Genomic DNA, 24394 nt, shown 5'->3' with positions numbered 1-24394 from the left:
ACTCTAAATAAACTCTCTATGATGAGGGGCTCCAAATGTTACAATAAATAATATTAAATATTGCATAGGTATTGATAAAACTACTAGGAAAGGGCAAGTGTGTTTGCTTAGCAAGTGGGCAAATATCATAATGATTAAAAAACAAAATAGTATAATCTATTGCATTTTTCACCCTTGCTAATCATCTTCCTTGAGGTAAAGTCCTAGATAAGACATGAATTAAAATGGAAAGTGAGAAAACAATTTAAAGAATGAGTGAGCTTGCTAATTGAAATAAGATTAAAAAGAAATAAAGACACATAAAGAACATTATGAAGAGTGAGAGATGAAGATAATGAAACAATACCAATATGGGTTATGGATGCAAGACTACTATCAGGAAGCTTAATAGTAGCAAAAGTAGTGGATATTATGGAAGAAAAAAGGGTAATAAAACTCATAATGTGATTTGTTGCACTACTATTTAATATCTAAGAGGTGTTATGAAAAGAAGAGTTTAAACAAATACTTGAGAGTTGAGTAGTGGAAGAGCCAATACCTACTTGATTTGTCATGACTTGAGGCTTGAGAAGAGCAAAGAGTTGTTGGAATTGTTCTATAATGAAAGGAGAGGTAATAGAAGTGTTGCTTATGGAAAATGATTGTTGACTTATTTGATTTGCAATAGGTTGAGAAGTCTCTTTGTGAATATGATGTTTGAGAAGGCATCCATGAAACTTATAACATTAGTCAATTGTGTGTCCAACCTAACCACAATGGGAGCAAAAATGTCACTCCTTTTGTGACTTAGGATCCTTATTATTTGGTTTCTTTGCCATTTGATATAATTGTTGTGCTACTAAGGCATGGTTTCAATGCTTGGTTGTCCTATCACAACCACATTCCTTGACTTTTTTTTTTTTTGTAAAATGAGAGAATATAGTTGTTTCAAATTAGGAAGAGGGTCTATAAGTAGAATTTGTCCATGTATAACAAATATAATTCATTCATACTCATTAAGAACTGAATAAGATGATGTTGCTATTAATAATCTGCTAACACTTTTTTTTTTTTTTTTTTGTTGAACACGTACATGTGGGAAAAAATAGCAAATTTGTAAGTTTATCCCATAAAGCTTTCAGTTAATAGGTAACAACAAAACAATGTTATTGTCTTAAAGAGATAATATCTCTCTCAATTTGAAAGAAATGAGGGGCATTGAGTTGAAAAAAAGGCTCCTTGAGATTAGACCAAATTTCGGCTCCTATAGTTATGTAAATGACACTACTGGCTAAATCTTAAGGTAAAAAGTTAAGGATCTAAGATTTTACCATGTTGTTATAGCAATTCCATAGACCATAGGTTGAATTCATTAAAGAAGGTTTTATCATCGATCTATCGATGAAGCTTACTTTGTTCTTTGCACTTAAGGCCATAAGCATAGCTTTGCTCTAGGTTGAGTAGTTTTCACTGGTCAAAGATTAGGGTACAATCATGGATCTTGGGTTGTCAGAACGATGAAGATGAGATAAATTATTTTTATCTACAATTTCATCTATTTTCTGGTGATTAGTAGAACCATTTGTATGGTGAAAAGCAAACAAAGAACAAGAAGAAAAATGTAAGAGTGACAGAGATGGTCAACAAGAAAAATGTAAGAACAAGTGCGTTTTGATACCATGAAAACTTTAGACTTGGAATGACAAAATTTTTACATATTTATTCTGTTGTTCTACATGCATATATATACAAGAAGTTACCATTCAAAAAAAGAAAGATACAAAATAAGAGAAAAACTGTGAAGAAAAAAAAAAAAAGATTCCTAAAATCAAGGATTCTAAAATCAAGGTTCGAAAAATCCCAAAATCAAGATCCTAATAAGGCATAGAGTAAATAACTCTACTCCAATTAGCATGTTGCCTCTTAAGTAGAAAAATACTATTGCAAAGGGAAAAAAAAGAGACTCTAAAGAAGAAAAATTGTTGTCATCGATTCACAGGTTTTAATGTCCGCTCCCCATGAGTATCCATTGGAGAAATGATAGAAAGCAACCTTAAAGCACCATGTGGCAAAAGGGAATGTTAATTTTGCTTATCATACCTTGAAAAGTCAAAATTAGAAAAATGGGATTTTGGAGGACTCAACTGTAATAATATTAATTATATGAGCACCAAAATGTCGAAGAAATCTTTTAACCATATTAATAATTAATAGTTATACAAGCTTGACTCAACCATACCCTGAAAGTCCTTGCCAAAATGACTTTGAGACATCAACTGTATCAATAATTATACCAACATAATCAAAATCAGGTTCCATATCTTATTACAATATTACATTTAGTGAGTGTTGCAAGAAAGCAGATGAATACAATTCTTAGCATTTGTTCCTCTTGACCCACAAAGGTGGCAAGAAAACTACTATTGTGAAACTATAAATAGAGATAGAATAAGAAAAAGAGAAAAAATAGGGAGCAATACCAACAATTTTATTTTAAATTAAATCTTGATTCAATAAAAGAAAATGTTTTACACCTTGAATCGCATTAATTAAGCATTTAAAAATTAACCATAAATTTAGGTTTTAAAAATTAAGATTCTTTTTAAATATTCAAAATTCTGCAAAGAGGGAACTTATGAAATTCATTGGCTCGATTAATTTCTATGAAGTGTTCCTTCGTGCATGGAAAGTCAGCCCACAAGTCGTTTCCCATTTGATCTTTCCCTGCTTGGGCCAATCAACATCAGACCAGACCCCAGTTTTACGTCACCACTAAATAAAACTCGTGAAGGCCACCCAGCCAGTCAAAGAGTCCCGGGTCTTCATCCCATTATTTTGAGTCTTTGACATTGACATGAAATGTTTTTAGAAACCAAACACGATGGCGCAAGCAAAACTTGGCCCGAGGGGCAATGTAAATTTTCCCCGTTCACCCAGTCAAGGAGTCATGATGTAAACATTTATTTTCTAAACTCTGGTAGCACCATACACTTGCATTCTCCATTGCAAATATCTGATCAGGAAACAGAGCACATAAACCATATCCCAAAACTCATGGATAGGACAGTTGGTTTCTTTGTTTTGGCTTTGCTATTAACTTTCTATCCATCGTCATCTGAAACGTATGATACTCTGAGCGAAGGCTCATCTCTTTCCGTGGAGAAATCAAATGATGTTCTCATTTCAGCAAATGGTATATTCTCTGCTGGGTTTTATCAGGTCGGCAACAACAGTTACAACACTTTCTGCTTCGCCATATGGTTCACAAAATCATGGGGTGCAACCACAGTTTGGATGGCGAACCGTGACCAACCGGTCAACGGTAGAGGCTCCAAGCTTTCTTTGTTGAGGAATGGCAATCTCCTCTTAACTGATGCTGGCAAAATCATGGTTTGGATGACCAACACCGTTTCAACCTCGTATGTGAGATTACAGCTCCTTAACACCGGCAATCTTGTTCTATATGCTTGGGAGAAGACGGTGATTTGGCAGAGCTTTGACTCACCCACAGATACCCTTCTTCCTCACCAGATACTGACAAAAGATACCAGCCTTATCTCATCAAGAAGCCAAAGCAACTATTCTTCTGGTTTTTATAAGCTATTTTTTGACATTGATAACGTCATCCGCCTTCTCTTCAATGGTCCTGTGGTTTCCAGCCTCTACTGGCCAGACCCAAGCCTGGTGACCTGGGAGGCTGCGAGGAGCACATACAACAACAGTCGAATCGCAGTATTCGATTCTTTGGGTTATTATAGAGCATCAGATGATTTGGAATTTCGGTCAGCGGATTTTGGTGCGGGGCCTCAGAGAAGATTGACCCTCGATTTCGATGGCAATCTTAGAATGTATAGTCTAGAAGAAACGAGAGGAACCTGGTCGGTTTCATGGCAGGCTATCTCCCAACCATGCCAGATTCATGGCATCTGCGGACCCAACAGTCTCTGCAGTTACACCCCTGCTTATGGCAGAGGATGCTCTTGCATGCCTGGATTCAAGATTGTAAATTCAACTGACTGGTCTTATGGGTGCGCACCAGAAACTGATATCGCTTGTAACCAAACTGAGGTGGGCTTCTTCCCACTCCCTCATGTTCATCTCTACGGCTATGACTATGGTCACTTCCCCAATTACACCTATGAAAGGTGTGAAAATCTATGCTTACAGTTGTGCAAATGCAAGGCCTTCCTGCTAAATTTTGGGGACGGCGTTTACAATTGTTACCCAGTGGCCCTCTTGCTTAATGGATTCAGTTCGCCAAATTATCCTGAAACCTTGTATCTAAAACTGCCTAAAGCTAGTCTCTTTCCCAGATATGATCCTCTTGAAGAATTCACCATAAATTGTTCAGGCAACACTCGTTATATACAGCTAGATACAACATTGAAGTTTTCGAAGTTTTTGCTATGGTTTGCCTCGGGACTGGGAGTTCTAGAGACGGCAATTATCTTGCTGGTATGGCTTTTCCTATTTAGGGTACACCATGATCCAGTCTCAACCATGCAAGGTTACATCCTCGCTGCAAACGGGTTTAAAAGATTCAGTTATGCAGAGTTGAAGAAGGCCACGCGAGGTTTCACCCAAGAGATTGGAAGAGGAGGTGGAGGAATGGTATATAAAGGTGAATTGCTTGATCGTCGAGTGGCAGCAATCAAGTGCCTCAAAGAAGCCAATCAAGGAGAAGCAGAATTTCTAGCAGAAGTGAGCACCATTGGAAGGCTTAATCACATGAACTTAATAGAGACGTGGGGATATTGCATAGAGGGGAAGCACCGGCTGTTGGTGTATGAGTACATGGAACATGGATCCTTGGCACAAAAGCTATCTTCCAATACTCTTGATTGGGAGAAGAGGTTCCAAATAGCGCTTGGCACGGCCAGAGGCCTAGCTTATTTACACGAAGAATGCTTGGAGTGGGTTCTGCACTGTGACGTAAAGCCTCAGAACATACTGTTGGACTCTAATTACCAGCCAAAAGTGGCCGATTTTGGGATGTCGAAACTGCGTAACAGAGGAGGGCTTGGCAATTCAAGTTTCTCGAGGGTCAGAGGAACCAGAGGATACATGGCTCCTGAATGGGTATTCAACCTTCCCATAACCTCCAAGGTAGACGTTTATAGCTATGGAATCGTGGTTTTGGAGATGGTGACAGGGAAGAGCCCAACTACTATCCCCGATACTGATGCCCAAGGAGAGACAGAGCAGCGTGGATTGATTAAATGGGTGAGGGATCGAATGAATGGGATTGGTGCCAGGGGGTCGTGGATTGAAGACATCCTGGACCCTGTGATGCAAGGCGGATGCGACATGCGCCAGATGGAAATTCTGATTGGAGTTGCCTTGGAATGTGTGAAGGGAGACAGGGACTCAAGACCCACGATGAGCCAAATAGTTGAGAAGCTTATGTGCCCGGAGGAGAGGCCGGAGCAGGATGGCTTCCTCTCCATGTCCTGAAACATTGGTACAGAGGTTTTAGTGAATACATGTTTCAAGAAATAAAATAGGGAAAAAAATGAATTGAAGGTAAAATTAGATGAAGTGAAAAACGAAACGGTGCAGTATGAGAAGTTGGTAAAAGTATTTGATTTCTATTATTTAGTTTTATAAAGAAGAGAAAAGAAAAATACTAATTTTGAATAAGATATCCTAATGTATCTATCTTTTAATAAATGTTGCTTTTCCTCTTTATCTTTCTTTTGGGAAATTATAAAATTCTTACTCAAATCAATATATCACCACCACCTTGGCGTAAAAAATCGGTCCTTAATCCATTCAAGTGTTTTTTTTTTTTTTTTTTATGGTTTATTTATTTCAAATAAATTCAACCACAATGGTTAATTTTCTCGTAACTACTTCATTTGGAAGTTAAAATTTCCTAAAATAAAAGATTTTATAAAAAAGTAGAGTTAATAATGTCCATCGTTGCAATGAAGACATTTAAGTGGTATTTTTTTTAGACTTAATTCCAAATTGAACTTAAAATTTAATAGTATTTAATAATATTAATTATTAAATTATTTATTTTTTAAATATTTTATTTTTATTAAGTAAAGAAAAATCAATAGATTAATTTTAATATTTAAAAAAAATATTTTTAATTTTTAAATTTAGTAAAAATATTTTAAAATAAATAATAAGTGACATAAGGTAAAAAAAACAATTAGAAATATGAAATTAAATTATTTTTTATATTAAAATAAATATAATTTATGCATAATTAAAGTATTAGAATTTTTTATAACTTATTTTATTAAAAAGTATTTTATTATTATGAAAATATATATAAAAAATGGAAAAATAAAAAATCAAATTAAATTAATTTTATATACTATTGGGGTGGGACAATACCCAAACTTGTCTTGAGTTTAAAAAAACTTAAACCTGCATCAAACCCGTTTGTTTAAATTTTAAACCCATTAGAAGCGGGGTGGACAGGTACCTTAAAAAAATCACCCTATTGCCATCACACAAAGTCCTTAAATTTAATGGCCATAAAAGCAAAATAGCAAGACCATATTAAATGTTTATATAACACTTTGTTTGCGATTAAATTCTACGTCGATATTTGATTATGAGAAAATATAAATAAAAGAAAAGAGGGAGAAAAAGTGAAAAGAAAGAAAATCCTAAGGAAAAAAAATATAAAAAATAAAATCAATATAAAAAGATAATAATAACATCAATACTTCATACAAATACAATAAAAATTTTTGTATTACTAAAAATGAATTTTAAAAAATTGGGTGAAGCAAGCATTGCTCCCCATGGCGCATTGGCTTTTCAACTCAATGAAATCAGCCTTCAACGGTTGAATGATACAAACGGTTAGCAACAAGTGGATTCAGGAGATTCATGGCCAACAACTTGGCAGTTCTGCAACCATCCATGCTCCAAAGCCGACCACCTGAAATAGATCGAAGGCATCTGTAGACCCTCTCTGGACCAAAGTTTTTTTTTTTCTCACCACCTGCTGGCCACCCGGGAAGAGCTGAACATTTCATTTAGAGTGGGGGATGGCTTTCCAGGTGAGCTGCATGCTGGGACGTGTGGTAAGGACTACCAACTTTCCATGGTGGTGGTTGAGGGTGGTGACATCTTTGCTGAACCAGGAGCAGTGGAACGGGTGGGAAGCTGATAGGAGAATAAAAGCTGGACTGAGACAATGGAGGATTTAAAGCGAAAAGAAACACCAGGAGGAGGAACGAAAGAGGCTTTTTGGGATTAGGAGAAAAACAGAAAAACAGAGCAAGGGAGATGGCTGGAACGGGAAAGCTTCAAATGATGATGATCTGAGCATTAGATAGAGAAGTTGCAGGAGGCGAGCTGTGGGTAGCAAGGAGGAAGGAAGTTTATCGGTCTTTGGAAGATTGGAGGAGCACTTTCAGGTTAGGGCATGTTGAAAATGCCCGACACCATCTCTTTTTACCTGGGCGCGCAGCCGCCAGATCCATCCGAGCTTCAGAAGTTGCTTTCTTCGGAGAAGCATTTGAACCGATGTGCTGATGCCCGAAAAATTGGTGATTGGAAAAGTGCACTAAGGGAATGTGATGAGCCAATGCAGGCGGGACAGATTCTTCTCCTCAGCTCATTTCATGGAGAGTAGAGGCCCTGTTGAAGCTCCACCAAATTGAAGATGCAGATTCCTGCCTATCAAGCATTCCAAAATTTGAACATTATTTTCCTTCTTGCTCAACCAAGTTCTTCGGTGTGATTGTTGAAGCCTATGTTCTCTATGTTCGAGCTCAGGTTGAGATGGCACTGGGAAGTTGCGGTAGCAGAGAAGGCGGGGTTGATTGATTATAGTAATGTTGAAGTTGCAAAATTGCTGAACAATGTTAAACTAGTGGCAAGAGCGCATGCTCGTGGCAATGAACTCTTTAGTTATGGAAGATTTTCAGAAGCCTGCTTAGCTTACGGGGAAGGCCTCAAGTATGATACATCGAACTCTGTTCTATATTGCAATAGAGCAGTTAGCTGGTCTAAACTTGGTCTATGGGAAAAATCTGTTGAGGACTGCAACCATGCCCTCAAGATCCAACCAAATTACACCAAGGCTCTTCATCGCAGAGTTGTCTCAAATGGGAAGCTTGGACGATGGGCAGAGGCAGTGAAAGATTATGAGGTCTTGAGAAGGGAACTTCCTGGAGACATTGAGGTTGTTGAATCTCTATCCCAGGCACAAGCTGCATTGTCAAAATCATGGGAGGAGGAGACTCATAGTGTGAAGTTTGGTGGTGAAGTGGAGGAGGTTTCTAGTGTCGACCAGTTTAAAGCTGCAATATCTTCACCTGGTGTTTCGGTGGTTCACTTCAAAGTGGCATCCAATTACCAGTGTGAACAGGTCTCCCCCATCATGGATAAGCTGTGTTCAATATCCATCCATAAAATTTCTCAAGGTGGATGTGGAGGAGAGCCCAGCAGTAGCAAAAGCCGAGAGCATAAAAAGTGTTCCAACCTTCAAGATTTACAAGAACGGGGATAAGGTCAATGAGATGATCTGTTCCAACCTTCAAAATTTATTTTAATTTTTAAAAATTCAATTCTCAAATAACTTTTCAAAATTCCAATTTTAAAATTTAATTTTTAAGAAATCTCATTCTCAAATAATTCTTCAAAATTTCAATTTCTAGATTTAATTTTCAAAACTTCAATTTTTAAATTTAATTTTCAAAATTCTAATATTCAAAACTTCAATTTCCAGATTTAATTTTCTTTTCAAAACTTTAATATTCAAATAATTTTCAAAATTTTAATATTCAAATAATTTTTCAAAATTTAAAATTTCAAATTAAATTTTTAAAAATTCTATTTTCAAATAATTCTTCAAAATTTCAATTTTCACCTTATTTAGTAAAGACCTGTTTTTAGAGACTTAGAAGGGCTACGGTATCTTCCCAATAAGTAACCTGACTCATAGACTCGATTTTGATTTTCCACAAACTGTATTTTTCAAATAAAGAGTCATACTTAAACTTTTCTTTTTTATTTTATTTTTTTTTAAATAAAATAAAAATAAGTAGCGACTCCAAATTTAATTTAAAAATCATATTTTCACCGAATAAATTAAAATCAAATTCGTCATTGAGTAGGAATACATTGCGTAAAATATGGGCTCCACGCATCAAGCCGAAAATCTTAACTATAGTAGAGCCAAGAGGAGAGCCACACCGGACAGTTTTTTCTAGAGACGTTCACAGTGGAAAGCGTTGGAAGCAGAGAATGATGAAAATAGGTGAACAAGAAGTTCAATGATGTGGAAGATGACGCCAGAATCCATGTCATATACTATAAAATTAAACTTAAATTTTATAAAAATGTATTTATTTGTCACATACTGTGCCTCATTCATTTTGTTCCTATTTGTACATAATATAAAACGCATGTAAACGGATTATATAAAACATTTATATTAATTTCATACTAATTATTGAAGTTATATCAAATGAATGAAAATAAAATGTAAATTTAAAACCAATAAATTATTTTTATAAAATTTTACTTATTTTTTTTTATGTTAGATTAAATAATTTAAAAATATACTTTTGTTTCTTTTCCTTAAGTCAACGTGTTTATGAAAAGACACTTATAAAAAATTAGAGATTAAAATATTTTTAACAATAAATTTCCAAAAAGAGGTCTTAAATTGAAAAAAAAATGAAATACTTGAAATTAGACATTTGCAGGGTGGCTCATTCATTTGATTGTCAATCATTATTAAATTTTGCATTTTACATGTCATCTGCCAGGTCTTGCGTCATTTCCACATTCATCTATGCTTGATCAATAAAATGGCATTTTTGTCCATCTACATTAGATTGAATTGCACGACAATTTTACATCTTTCAAAGATTTTGACTCCATAACGTACGTGTGCCCCACGATTTTCCATTTCCCTTCGACGTTCATCAAAATTATCCAAGCAATGACACCACCGAAAGGTAATTAAAATAAATAAATAAATAAATATCAAGGAAGGTTGAAGTGATAGAGTGTGAGGCATGAGCTCTTTAAAATTGTTGTCTAAAAAGTCAAAGCCTATGATATTTAAACTAATTCATTCACTAAACACAGAAAGCAACAAGGCACAGATGCAATTATAGCGTTATGTTTAAGCAGGAGGAATTGATTTATATTTTGAAAAATTTTAAAGTCACGTTAGATTAGATTCAATGAGAAATTGTATGATATCAATTAAAGCTAAAGCCATTTATAGCTTTCATATATGTATACTACATAGAAAAGAATTTGTTCTATGATGAAGAGAGACTTTTCCTGCTACAAATTATGTCAGGGTAAAATAGATCAAATTCAACAAATTTTAAAAATGATTTTATAAAATAAGATAAGAGCACCAAGGAGAGATATTGGGAATAAAATTCTATATAATATTTATTAGTAGAATCTTTATTGAGGAGGGTAGCAAAAATAACATTGTTTTTTTTACGAATATCATAAATGGGCGGAATAGGTACAGAAAGCTGCCATACTTGGCTGGCCCCATAGGAGGTATTAATTTATTAGTAGTGATAATTGTATCAACATCCACGGCGGAGAAGCAGCTCGACCACCTGACTCATGGTGGGTCTTTCATCTTTATCCAATTCCACACATTGCAGAGCCACTGATACTAGAATTTCCATCTCACCCATATCATATTTGCTTTCCATCGACGGGTCTAGGATTTCTTCAATCCACGAAGCAACTGCAGTTGCACTATTCATCTTCCCTTTCACCCATGCCACCAAACTCTGACGTTCCCCTATGCCATCTGTACCGTGGATGGCATTTGCAACACTTCTTAGACCGGTAATCATCTCCAGAACCACAATACCATAGCTATAAACATCTACTTTGGACGTGATGGGGAGGTTCAAAACCCACTTAGAAATATGAAATTAAATTATTTTAATTTAGTAAAAATATTTTAAAAATAAATAATAAGTGACAAAAGGTTTAAAAAAACAATTAGAAATATGAAATTAAATTATTTTAAGTAGAAAGTTAAAAAAAAGAATTGATACTTTAATTTTTTAACATTATATGACGAAAAAACGCTTGTTCATCTTTTTCTTTTAGGACAATAATTATAAAGCTAGAATTTGTAGGGGATGTGCCATTAGGCCTTTGGGATATGTCTTGGTGTCATTTTTTGTTCTTCTCTTTCTTTAGGTTCCTCCAGTTCTGGTCATCAGGTACTTCACTTAGTAAAATCAAATTTTGAATTACAAATTTTTTATTACATAAATAAATTATTAATAAATATTAATTTAAATAAATACAAAACATGAGCAGTTAGGCCTTCTATTATGTCAATTCGCCCTTTCATGCTTATATTTAGAAGTATAATTACAAAATAAATGGTGAATTGAATTTTCAATATAATATCTCAAACTTTTCACTAATATCTTATATTCATGCGGACACATGAAGGGATGATAATGAGACGAATTTAAAATAGATAGCCCATATTCCAACCTTGTACCATTAAAAAAATTAAACATGACAGGATAGGGTGGGATAGGTATGAAAAATTCTCATACTCGTGGCACCTTACCTCATTTAAAATTATTTAAAAAAGTATTTTATATAATTAGAGTATTATAAATTTTTATAACTTATTTTATTAAAAAAATATTTTATTATTATTATTCTTATTATTAAAATAAAAAAATAAAAAATAAAAATAAATTAATTATATATATAATTGGGATGTGACAATATCCAAACTCATTTTGAGTTTGAAAAAACTCAAATTTGCTTTAAGCTCATTTATTTAAATTTCAAACTCATCCTATTAGAAGCAGGTTGGACGATTACCTAAAAAAAAATCACCTTATTGTCATCACCGGAAGTCCTTAAATTTAATGGCCATAAAAGCAAAATAGTAAGACCATATTAATTGTCTACATAACACTTTGCTTGCGATTAAATTTAAGGTCATATTTGATTATGAGAAAATATAAATAAAAGAAAAGAGGGAGAAAAAGTAAAAAGAAAAAAAATCCTAAGAAAAAAAAAAATCAATATAAAAAAATAATAATAACATCAATACTTCATACAATAAAAATTTTGGTATTACTTAAAACGAATTTTAAAAAATTGGGTGAAGCAACCATTGCTTCCCATGGCCCATTGGCCTTTCAACTCAATGAAATCGGCCTTCAACAATTGAATGATACAAACGGTTAGCAGCAAGTGGATTCGGGAGATTCATGGCCAACAACTTGGCAGATCTGCAGCCATCCATGCTCCAAAGCCGACCACCTGAGGTAGAGCGAAGGCATCAAGCCGAAAATCTTAACTGTGGTAGAGCCAAGAGGAGAGCCACACCGGACAGTTTTTTCTAGAGACGTTCATAGTGGGAAGCGTTGGAAGCAGAGAACGATGAAAATAGGTAAAGGAGAAGTTCAGTGATGCGGAAGATGACGCCAGAATCCATGTCATATACTATAAAATTAAATTTAAATTTTATAAAAATGTATTTATTTGTCACATACAGTGCCTCATTCATTTTGTTCCTGTTTGTACATAATATACAATGCTTGTAAACGGATTATATAAAACATTTATATTAATTTTATACTAATTATTGAAGGTATGTCAAATGAATGAAAATAAATATAAATTTAAAATTAATAAATTATTTTTATAAAATTTTACTTGCCTTTCTTGTGTTAGATTAAATAATTTAAAAATATGTTTTTGTTTCTTTCCGATCAACATGCTTATGAAAAGACACTTACAAAAAATTAGAGATTAAAATATTTTTAATAATAAAATTTCCAAAAAGAGGTATTAAGTTGAAAAAAAAAATGAAATACTTGAAAATAGACATTTGCAGGGTGGCTCATTCATTTGATTTTCCATCTATGCTTGGTCAATAAGATGACATTTTTGTCCATCTACATTAGATTGAATTGCACGACAATTTTACATCTTTCAAAGATTTTGACTCCATAATGTATGTGTGCCCCACGATTTTCCATTTCCCTTTTACATTCATCAAATTTTTCCGAGCAATGAGATCCAAAGGTAATTAAAATAAAAAAATAAAAAAATGTGAAGGAAGGTTGAAGTGACAGTGTGATGCAGAGCTATTTATAATAGCTGTCTAAAAAGTCAAAGCCTATGACATTTAAACTAATTCATTCACTAACACACAAAGCAAGAGGAATCGATTTATATTTTGAAAAATTTTAAAGTCACATTAGAATAGATTCAATGAGAAATTATATGATATCAACCAAAGCTAAAACCATTTATACCTTTCATATATGTATATTACATATATAAGAATTTGTTCTATGATGAAGAGAAAAACTTCTCCTGCTACAAATTATGTGAGGATAAAATAGATCAAATTCAACAAATTTTAAAAAGGATTTTATAAAATATAATAGTTAATATTGCAAAAAAAAAAAAAAAAGGAGTTTAATAAGATAAGAGCACCAAGGAGAGATATTGGGAATAAAATTACTCTGTTTTTTTACAAATATCATAAATGGGCGGAATAGGTATAGAAAGCCACTTCACTTGGGCCCCATACGAGGCATTGATTTATTAATAGTGATGATTGTTTCCACGTTCAGGGCGGAGAAGCGTCTCGACCACCTGACTCATGGTGGGTCTTTCATCCTTGTCCAATTCCACACATTGCAGAGCCACTGCTACTAGAATTTCCATCTCACCCATGTCATATTGGCTTGCCATCGACGGGTCTAGGATTTCTTCAATCCACGAAGCAACTGCAGTTGCACTATTCATCTTCCCTTTCACCCATGCCACCAAACTCTGACGTTCCCCTATGCCATCTGTACCGTGGATGGCATTTGCAACACTTCTTAGGCCGGTAATCATCTCCAGAACCACAATACCATAGCTATAAACGTCTACTTTGGATGTGATGGGGAGGTTCAAAACCCATTCTGGAGCCATGTAACCTCTCGTTCCTCTGATCCTCGACAATCTCGAATTGTTGATTCCTCCTCTGTTCTGTAACTTTGACAGGCCGAAGTCTGCCACCTTTGGCTGATAATTAGAGTCTAGGAGTATGTTTTGAGGCTTCACATCGCAGTGTAGAACCCACTCCAAGCACTCTTCGTGTAAATAAGCCAGGCCTTTTGCTGTGCCTACCGCAATATCGAACCTCTTCTGCCAATCAAGTGTATTGGAAGTGAGGTTTTGTGCTAGTGATCCATGCTCCATGTATTCATAAACCAAGAGCCTGTGCTTCCCCTCAAAGCAATAACCCCACATCTCTATCAAGTTCATGTGGTTAAGCCTCCCAATGGTACTTACTTCTGCCAAGAATTCAGATTCTCCTTGGTTAGCTCCACTGAGCTGCTTGATGGCTGCCACTCGGTGGTCTGATAAGACACCTTTATATACAACCCCACCTCCTCCTCTGCCAATCTCCTCACTGAAACCCCGTGTTGCTTTCTTCAGCTCAATATAGGTGAATTTTCTGAATCCCGTGGCAGCTAAAATGTAGCCTGGCGGATCTGTACTGGTGTTTTGCTGGGCCTTCATCAAGAAACACCACACCATACAGATGCAAATCATCTCAACTGCTCCAATTGCGCACGTAAACCAGAGGATGAACTTTAACACTTCATTTTCGCGGGCTTTTGCATAAGATCTTACTAGCTGCTCTGAGCGGTTGCCTGAGCAATCTAACATGAATTCCTCAACTGGTTTTTCATAGGAAAGAAGACTAGCTTTAGGCAATTTTAGATATGTATGTCCTCCAAAACTAGGCGAGCGGTATCCGTTGAGAAACAGCCGCTTAGGATAACATTTATAAATATCCGAATTATAGCTGTATTGATATCCTATGCAGCCACATATTTTCAAGCACAGTTTTTCACACATCTGTAAGGTGTAATTGGGGTAATAGCCATAATCATAGCCGTAGAACTCAACGTGTGGGAGTGGGAGGAAACCAACCTTCTGTGAGTCGCAAGAAAGATTGAATTTAGGAATGCATCCATAAGTTCGGTCAGTGCGATTTTTCATCTCATATCCAGGTATGCAAGAGCATCTCCTTCCACTCCCAGAACCAGGCACATAGGTACAAATACTGTTGGGTCCGCATATTCCATGAATGTTGCATTGTAGCGTGATGGCTTGCCAAGTAACAACCCACTTATTTCTCCCTTCCTCAAAACTGTATAATCGTAAGTTGCCATCAATATCCAGGGTCAATCTTCTTTGGACTCTCTCACCAAAATCCGAGGACTGAAACTTAAAATCGTCGGTTGAAGAAAAATAGCCAAAGTAATCTAGTAATGCAATTCTGGTGCTGTTGTATGCCGATCTTCCCGCCTGCCAGCTTACAAGCCACGATGGGGGCCAGTAAATGCTTGAAGCATCCCGCCCATCGAAGACAAGACTGAGGACGTTATTGTTGTCAAAATAGAGCATATAAAACCCTGAGAAAAAGTTGGTTTTGGTTCTTGAAGAGACAAGTCTCGTATTTCTGGTGAGTGGTTGGTGAGGGAGAAGGGTATCTGTTGGTGAATCGAAACTTTGCCATTGAATAACACCATCCGAGGTACGCAGCACGAGGTTACCAGTGTTGAAGAGGTGTAATTGCACCGGAGAAATCCCAACCGTCTTTATGGTCCAAACTATGAACCGCCCAGCATCTGTTAAGATAAGATCACCACTTTCTAGAAGGGAAAGCTTTGAGAAATTCCCATTAACTGGTTGGTTTCGGTTTGCCATCCAAACAGCGGTATGTTTGCCGTCGTAGGATGGTTTGGTGAACCAAATGGCAAGACAATAAGCATTATCACCGACGGGGTAGATGCCAGCTGAGAAGATTCCACTGTGTGAAATCAAAACTTGTTCAGGCTTCCCAACTGAGAGGGATGAGCCTTGACTCAAACTGTCGAGGGTGGACGATGGAAGTGGAGAAGATAGAAGCAGAGTGAGAAGAAGCAAAAGAACTGGCGCATCCATGTGATCTATGAAATTGGATCAGTTGAAAAGGCCGTAGGGCTAAGCTTGAATCAAATTCAGGTAAGGAACACACAAATAATACTAATATTTATGGAAAAGACAAAGTTGCTCTTGACTTGTGCGGAGGGTAGAAATTCCCATGGGAAGATGAAAGCTAGAATGCCCCAGGTTCCAAGCTGTAGCCTCGTGTTTTGGAAAACGACCCAGCTTCCACAGATAAGGTTAAAAGTTTCCGTCCACTTCAATAATTGTGCATTTTCCCTTCAGTAGCGGGTCAGATTTTGTCTCCTCAACACTCACCTGCCTTTGCTGGAAATTAATTGTACTGAGAATTACCGAACAGGGTAGGCCCAAAAAACTAATTATTATCAAGGCTATGTAGTAATTTTACCTATAATATGTTTTCTATATTATTTATAAATAAATTGAGATTGTTAATGATGTGGAGTCCATCCATAATTATAAGTAATCAACAATATATTTCTCAGCTTGAAAAAATTGTTGTTGACTTTTGAACAATCAAATGACTATTTAAAAATTTGCTATAGTAATTTTACCTATAATATGTTCTCTATATTATTTATAAATAAATTGAGATTGTTAATGATGTGGAGTCCATGCATAATTATAAGTAATCAACAATATATTTCTCAGCTTGAAAAAATTATTGTTGACTTTTGAACAATCAAATGACTATTTAAAATTTTGCTATATTTTGTAAAGAACCTTATAAAAAAAAATAATTTTCATTATCTCATAAATAAAAACTATATCCTAAAGTTATTATATTGTTTTATATATAAAACATACAATTAAAAACTTTGTTATCATAATATAATGAATAATTATTTTTTATGAGCACTCATCAATTGAATGATATGTAAATATTCAATTGATTAACACACACCTATTAAATAGAATAACTCACAATTATTCATTGGATAATATAACACGTGAAAAAATTAAATAAAAATAAATTAAATTATGTTGTAATATATTGTAATGATAACACGTATTTATATTGTAAGTATAATGTATTTATGTCATATCTATATTTCATTACAAAAGCAATAATTTTAAAAATGTTTATTCATACCCCGTTGGTATTAATACATTGTATCAATATATTAACAACATTTATTTAGTGTTTTGAAATTATTTAATCATTTATATATATATATATATATATATATATATATATATATATATATATATATATATATATATATATATATATATATATATATATATATAAACTACGAGTCTCGTGAATTCAAATTAGTATTTCATTTGGTTTCAGAAATTATTTATGATATAGGTATATTATGAAATATGGTATGATCTTACAAAATTATCACTTTTATAAAAAATTTCAAAAATTTCCTAATTAGGTTTTATTGTAATGTAAGTGCATTTATATGGTAATTATAACATATTTTTGTTGTACCTATATTTTATAATAAAAGTAATAATCTTGATGATCACCTTTTATACCTTATTAATATTCAACATATCAAATATATTAACATCATCCACTCGATGCATTGAGAAAAAAAATTATATGAAAATTAAAAAAAAAAAAAAAAACACTATGCAAAGGAAAAAAAAATCATATAAATTTTTAAAAATTATTTTATTATAAAAATAAAAAATGATTAAACTTTCTCTATCATTTTCTTATTCTTTTTAAAGAATCTGAATGAAAAATTAAACATTTTATCTTTCTTGAATTTAAAACAAAAACATAATTTATCAATTTAAAATTATAATATATATATATATATATATATATGAAAAAATCATCATTTTTATTATATAATTATAAAACTTATTTTTTTTCTTAATAAAATTAAAAATTAGAATAAAAATAAAAAATGTAAAAAAAACAATAAATGATATTTTGAAAATATTTTTTAAAAGTATTTTTGTTTTAAATAGTAAATTTAAATAACAAATTATACATAATTGTAATGATTAAACCCAAAATTTTGATTTAAAATTTGAATATTAATAATTACAATAAATATGGGACCCATGTACCATAACTGTATCGACAAATCAAGTGAAGTACTTTAAATGCTTTGAATTTTAAAAGTTTTAGTTAAATGACAGTTTTGGTATATTAAACCTATTAAAATCCTCCCCAAGAATTATTAGAAGAGACCACAATTTCTAGTAATTGTTTTACCAAGCCCACTTGGGTAATTCTCCCTTAATTGTATCGGAAGGTTCCTATGGGTCAAAATTACATAAGTTTCACAAAGATACAAACTTTACACTAGTGTTTGTATTTTATGTTTGGTTTCTGAAATTTAGAGAGAAAAAAAAATAAGGAGTGGAGTGCTATGTGAAGTATTTGGAAAATATGGAAAAAAAAAAAAAAAAAGGTTAAAAGGAAATAAAAATAGATTATAAATTAATAAATTATTTTTATATATAGATAAAATTATTTTATTTAGTATATTGTTTCTCTATTTATATACCTTTTTAAGTATCATGTAAAAGTAAAAAAAAAAAAATTAAAGCTGATAAATTATTTTATATGCTATCTTAAACTCATTTAAGTTAATATATTATTATTTTTATATAAATATCAAATAATTTAAAAATATACAAGTTTTTAATTAATTTTAATTATATCTTATTTTTTTTATTTTTATACTAAAATAAGATATTAAAAACCTATTTTTCTTAATATTCTTTTTGTCAAGACCCAATACTTTAAGAGTTTCTCGCGCTTCATTTTTTTGCACCGTTTCCTTTGGTTCTTCAAGGGCTTCGTCGATTCGGTGGTCTAAAAGAGATGTTTGGTGCTATTTCTGTTTTATAGAACTATCTTGGATACGAATTTGCGAGTCTAAGACGCATTTGGAGGTTAGGGTTTCAGTTTTTGGGCATCTACTCTCTCCACCCTAGCTCCATTTCATTTTTATCGGATTCTCTTGGACTCTCGTGGCTCCTAGACGAGAGTTAACTGTGGTTAAGGCTCAGGGCAAGCGCCTAGTTGAGGCATCTCAGCCAAAGGCACATCGAAAGACGTATTTTGACACCGCTTTGGAGTTTCAGATTTGGGTTTTTAAATTGAAATAGGATAAATTTTAGGTTGTCATGAGTGAAGAAAGATGAGAGAAAGCTTCCAAATGATAAAAGAAAACATTTAGATTAAGTGGTCGGGTCAGGTGTTTTTTTTTTAGAAGTTAAAATTTCAAAATTTAGTGTTTTTTCTTAATTTTAGTGGTCCTATTGACATCATAGAGGTTAGGATGATGTTGAGCTAGAGAAACGAAAGGGCAATTTGGGCATAAAAGATAAAGCCGACTTAGAATGCACAAAAACAATAATATTTTTCCCTTTAACAGTCAAATTCATATTCCAGCTAATTGGGGTTTGAATATAATATTACTTTCAAATATCTAGCTGGACAAGTTTCCCTTGGAAAAACAACCTAGCTTCCACAAATGAGGTTAAAAGTCTTTGTCCACTTCAATAATTGTGCATTTTCCTTTCAACCGCTAGTCAAATTTTCGCTCTTAAGACACTCTCCCAATGATATGTTGCCACCTTCCTTTGTACTTATGGGAAGGTTCTCATGGGTCACGATTAAATGAGTTTCACAAAGATACAAACTTGAAAATGGAGAATATAGTGCTATTTGAAGTATTTGGAAAATACAAAAGAAAATATAAGAAAAAAAAGTTAAAGGAAATAAAAATAGATTTTAAATCAATAAATTATTTTTATACGAAGTTTCAAACTCATATAATTTATTTTAATTGTTTTATAAAAAAAACCTAATTTGAAAATACATAACTTTTTATTTTTTTTTATAATTTTTAATAAAACTAAATATGAGAAAATTATTTTATTTATCATATTTTCCGTACACTAAATTTTTTCCAATAATACCTTGAAAAGTCAAAATTGGAAAAATGGGATATTGGAGGACCCTAAATTGTAATAACAATTATATGTGCACTAAAATGACAAAGACACCCTTTAACCATATTAATAATTAGTAGTTATACCAGCTCCACTCAACCATACCCTAAAAGTCCACGCCAAAATGACTTGAGCGGAGCCAACAGTTGTACCAATATAATCAAAATGACTTGAAGGTTCTCATCGGTCACGATTACATGAGTTTCACAAAGATACAACCTTGAAAATAGGGAATGAAGTGCTATATGAAGTATTTGAAAAGTATGAAAGAAAATATAAGAAAAAAAGTTAAAGGAAATAAAAATAAATTTTAAATCAATAAATTATTTTTATATGGAGTTTTAAACTTATTTAACTTATTTTAATTATTTTATAAAGAAAAATTACCTAATTTGAAAATACATAATTTTTTAATTATATGTTTTTACAATTTTTAATAAAATTAAATATGAAAAAATTATTTTATTTAACATATTTTCATAATACTAAATTTTTTCCCATCATACCTTGAAAAGTCAAAATTGGAAAAATGGGATATTGGAGGACCCTCAATTGTAATAATAGTTATATGTGCACTAAAATGACAAAGACATCCTTTAACCATATTAATAATTAGTAGTGATACAAGCTCCACTCAACCATACCCTAAAAGTCCACGCCCAAATGACTGGAGCGGAGTCAACAGTTGTATCAATAATTGTACCAATATAATCAAAATCAGGTTCCATATTTATTGAGATATTATATTCAATAAGTGAGTCTTGACAGAAAGCAGATGAATAAAATTCTTAGCATTAGTTCATCTTGGCCCACAAAGGCGGCGAGAAAACTACTATTAGATAGAATAAGAAAAGGATAAAAGAGAGGGAGTAATACCAACACAATTATTTTAAATTCAATCTTGATTCAATAAAAGAAAATGTTTTACCCCTCGAATCGCAATAATTAAGCGTTTAAAAATTAGGGATAATTTCTTTGAAGTGTTCCTTGGTGAATGGAAAGTCACCCCACAAGTTGTGACGTCGTTTCCCATTTGATTTGGGCCAATCAACATCAGACGTCACCTCTAAAATAAAATTCATAAAGGCCACAGGCCAGTCAGAGAGTCCCGGTTTCAGTAAATTTCATCACATTCATCGTATTTGGATCCAAACTGTTCACAGGTTAACCTTTGAACAGGCAACTCGGAACAATAAGCTTCTGTATGGCTCAGACTCACAGTTGACGAGTTCAGCTACATGGAAAAGAGATCAAGTTACCTCTTAAAAAATACTTTAAATATAGTGACATAATATTAAAGATTTTCTAAAAACATTAAACAATTTTTTACTTAACATTCGAGAAGATTGACATTAAAATTTATAACCAAGTTGTATCTTTTAAAAAGATACTTCAATATAATTATATCGTATGTTGTATCAAAAGATTTGGCTTCTCAATTATTCTACTTAAAATTACTCTGTTTTTTTACAAATATCATAAATGGGCGGAACAGGTATAGAAAGCCACCTCACTTGGGCCCCATACGAGGCATTAATCTATTAGTAGTGATGATTGTTTCCACGTTCGGGGCGGAGAAGCGTCTCGACCACGTGACTCATGGTGGGTCTTTCATCCTTGTCCAATTCCACACATTGCAAAGCCACTGCTACTAGAATTTCCATCTCACCCATGTCATATTCGCCTTCCATCGACGGGTCTAGGATTTCTTTCATCCACGAAGCAACTGCAGTTGCTCCATTCATCTTCCCTTTCACCCATGCCACCAAACTCTGACGTTCCCCTATGCCATCTGTACCGTGGATGGCCATTGAAGCACTCCTTCGGCCGGTAACCATCTCCAGAACCACAATACCATAGCTATAAACGTCTACTTTGGAGGTGATGGGGAGGTTCAAAACCCATTCTGGAGCCATGTAACCTCTTGTTCCTCTTATCCTCGACAATCTCGAATTGTTGATTCCTCCTCTGTTCTGTAACTTTGACAGGCCGAAGTCTGCCACCTTTGGCTGATAATTAACGTCTAGGAGTATGTTTTGAGGCTTCACATCGCAGTGTAGAACCCACTCCAAGCACTCTTCGTGTAAATAAGCCAGGCCTTTTGCTGTGCCCACCGCAATATCGAACCTCTTCTGCCAATCAAGTGTATTGGAAGTGAGGTTTTGCGCTAGTGATCCATGCTCCATGTATTCATAAACCAAGAGCCTGTGCTTCCCCTCAAAGCAATAACCCCACATCTCTATCAAGTTCATGTGGTTAAGCCTCCCAATGGTACTTACTTCTGCCAAGAATTCAGATTCTCCTTGGTTAGCTCCACTGAGCTGCTTGATGGCTGCCACTCGGTGGTCTGATAAGACACCTTTATATATAACCCCACCTCCTCCTCTTCCAATCTCCTCACTGAAACCCCGTGTTGCTTTCTTCAGCTCAGTATAGGTGAAATTTCTGAATCCCGTGGCAGCTAAAATGTAGCCTGGCGGATCTGTACTGGTGTTTTGCTGGGCCTTCATCAAGAAACACCACACCATACAGATGCAAACCATCTCAACTGCTCCAATTGCGCACGCAAACCAGAGGATGAACTTTAACACTTCATTTTCGCGGGCTTTTGCATAAGATCTTACTAGCTGCTCTGAGCGGTTGCCTGAGCAATCTAACATGAATTCCTCAACTGGTTTTTCATAGGAAAGAAGACTAGCTTTAGGCAATTTTAGATATGTATGTCCTCCAAAACTAGGCGAGCGGTATCCGTTGAGAAACAGCCGCTTAGGATAACATTTATAAACATCCGAATTATAGCTGTATTGATATCCTATGCAGCCACATATTTTCAAGCACAGTTTTTCACACATCTGTAAGGTGTAATTGGGGTAATAGCCATAATCATAGCCGTAGAACTCAACGTGTGGGAGTAGGAGGAAACCAACCTTCTGTGAGTCGCAAGAAAGATTGAATTTAGGTATGCATCCATAAGTTCGGTCAGTACGATTTTTCATCTCATATCCAGGTATGCAAGAGCATCTCCTTCCACTCCCAGAACCAGGCACATAGGTACAAATACTGTTGGGTCCGCATATTCCATGAATGTTGCATTGTAGCGTGATGGCTTGCCAAGTAACAACCCACTGATTTCTCCCTTCCTCAAAACTGTATAATCGTAAGTTGCCATCAATATCCAGGGTCAATCTTCTTTGGACTCTCTCACCAAAATCCGAGGACTGAAACTTAAAATTGTCGGATGAAGAAAAATAGCCAAAGTTATCTAGTAATGCAGTTCTGCTGCTGTTGTATGCCGATCTTCCCGCCTGCCAGCTTACAAGCCACGATGGGGGCCAGTAAATGCTTGAAGCGTCCCGCCCATCGAAGACAAGACTGAGGACGTTATTGTTGTCAAAATAGAGCTTATAGAACCCTGAGAAAAAGTTGGTTTTGGTTCTTGAAGAGACGAGTCTCGTATTTCTGGTGAGTGGTTGGTGAGGGAGAAGGGTATCTGTTGGTGAATCGAAACTTTGCCATTGAATAACACCATCCGAGGTACGCAACACAAGGTTACCAGTGTTGAAGAGGTGTAATTGCACCGGAGAAATCCCAACCGTCTTTATGGTCCAAACTATGAACAGCCCAGCATCTGTTAAGATAAGATCACCACTTTCTAGAAGGGAAAGCTTTGAGAAATTCCCATTAACTGGTTGGTTTCGGTTTGCCATCCAAACAGCGGTATGTTTGCCGTCGTAGGATGGTTTGGTGAACCATATGGCAAGACAATAAGCATTATCACCGACGGGGTAGAAGCCAGCTGAGAAGATTCCACTTTGTGAAATCAAAACTTGTTCAGGCTTCCCAACTGAGAGGGATGAGCCTTGACTCAAACTGTCGAGGGTGGACGATGGAAGTGGAGAAGATAGAAGCAGAGTGAGAAGAAGCAAAAGAACTGGCGCATCCATGTGATCTATGAAATTGGATCAGTTGAAAAGGCCGTAGGGCTAAGCTTGAATCAAATTCAGGTAAGGAACACACAAATAATACTAATATTTATGGAAAAGACAAAGTCGATCTTTGTGCGGAGGGTAGAAATTCCCATGGGAAGATGAAAGCTAGGTGGAATAAAAATATTAAGAGTGATGATGATGGAATATGAATGCCCCAGGTTCCAAGCCGCAGCCTCGTGTTTTGGAAAACGACCCAGCTGGGCAAGCTTCCACAGATAGTTAAAAGTCTTCGTCCACTTCAATAATTGTGCATTTTTCCTTCAACCGCTGGTCAGATTTTGTCTCCTAAGACACTCACCCAATGACATGTTGCCGCCTTCCTTTGCAGGAAATTAATTGTATGGGAAGGTTCCCATGGGTCAGGATTTCATGAGTTTCACAAAGATACAAACTTTACACCTGTGTTTGTATTTTATGTTTAGTTTCTGAAATTTTGAGGTAAAAAAAAAGGGAGTGGAGTGCTACGAAGTATTTGGAAAATATGGAAAAGAAAATATAAGAAAAAGAAAGGAAAGAAAGTGAAA

The 24394-nt window shown here is 34.5% G+C and overlaps 3 protein-coding genes and 1 pseudogene across 3 annotated transcripts; 2 read left to right on the top strand and 2 right to left on the bottom strand.

Moving 5' to 3' along the window:
- The first annotated feature begins 2950 nt into the window (after positions 1-2950).
- On the top strand, positions 2951-5610 carry LOC117906310 (putative receptor protein kinase ZmPK1). Its single transcript, XM_034819300.1, has one exon. It carries the CDS (start codon positions 3034-3036, stop codon positions 5431-5433), a length of 2400 nt encoding a protein of 799 aa, XP_034675191.1. The 5' UTR covers positions 2951-3033; the 3' UTR covers positions 5434-5610.
- Positions 5611-6992: 1382 nt separating this feature from the next.
- Positions 6993-8504, top strand: LOC117907473 (annotated as a pseudogene).
- Positions 8505-10417: 1913 nt separating this feature from the next.
- LOC117906288 (putative receptor protein kinase ZmPK1) lies at positions 10418-16022 on the bottom strand. The gene is made up of 2 exons (XM_034819268.1): positions 13854-16022; positions 10418-10810 (listed from the first exon to the last, which is right to left on the bottom strand). The coding sequence occupies exons 1-2, from the start codon at positions 15940-15942 to the stop codon at positions 10515-10517; spliced, it is 2385 nt and encodes a 794-aa protein (XP_034675159.1). The 5' UTR covers positions 15943-16022; the 3' UTR covers positions 10418-10514.
- Positions 16023-21307: 5285 nt separating this feature from the next.
- LOC117906416 (putative receptor protein kinase ZmPK1) lies at positions 21308-23895 on the bottom strand. The gene has a single exon (XM_034819432.1). The coding sequence runs from the start codon at positions 23823-23825 to the stop codon at positions 21423-21425; it is 2403 nt and encodes an 800-aa protein (XP_034675323.1). The 5' UTR covers positions 23826-23895; the 3' UTR covers positions 21308-21422.
- Positions 23896-24394: the final 499 nt, after the last annotated feature.

This window comes from Vitis riparia, chromosome 18 (assembly GCF_004353265.1).
Source record: "Vitis riparia cultivar Riparia Gloire de Montpellier isolate 1030 chromosome 18, EGFV_Vit.rip_1.0, whole genome shotgun sequence".
NCBI classification, from domain to species: domain Eukaryota; kingdom Viridiplantae; phylum Streptophyta; class Magnoliopsida; order Vitales; family Vitaceae; genus Vitis; species Vitis riparia.
Note: the sequence above shows the minus strand (reverse complement) of the source record. Positions and strands in the feature narration are given on the sequence as shown.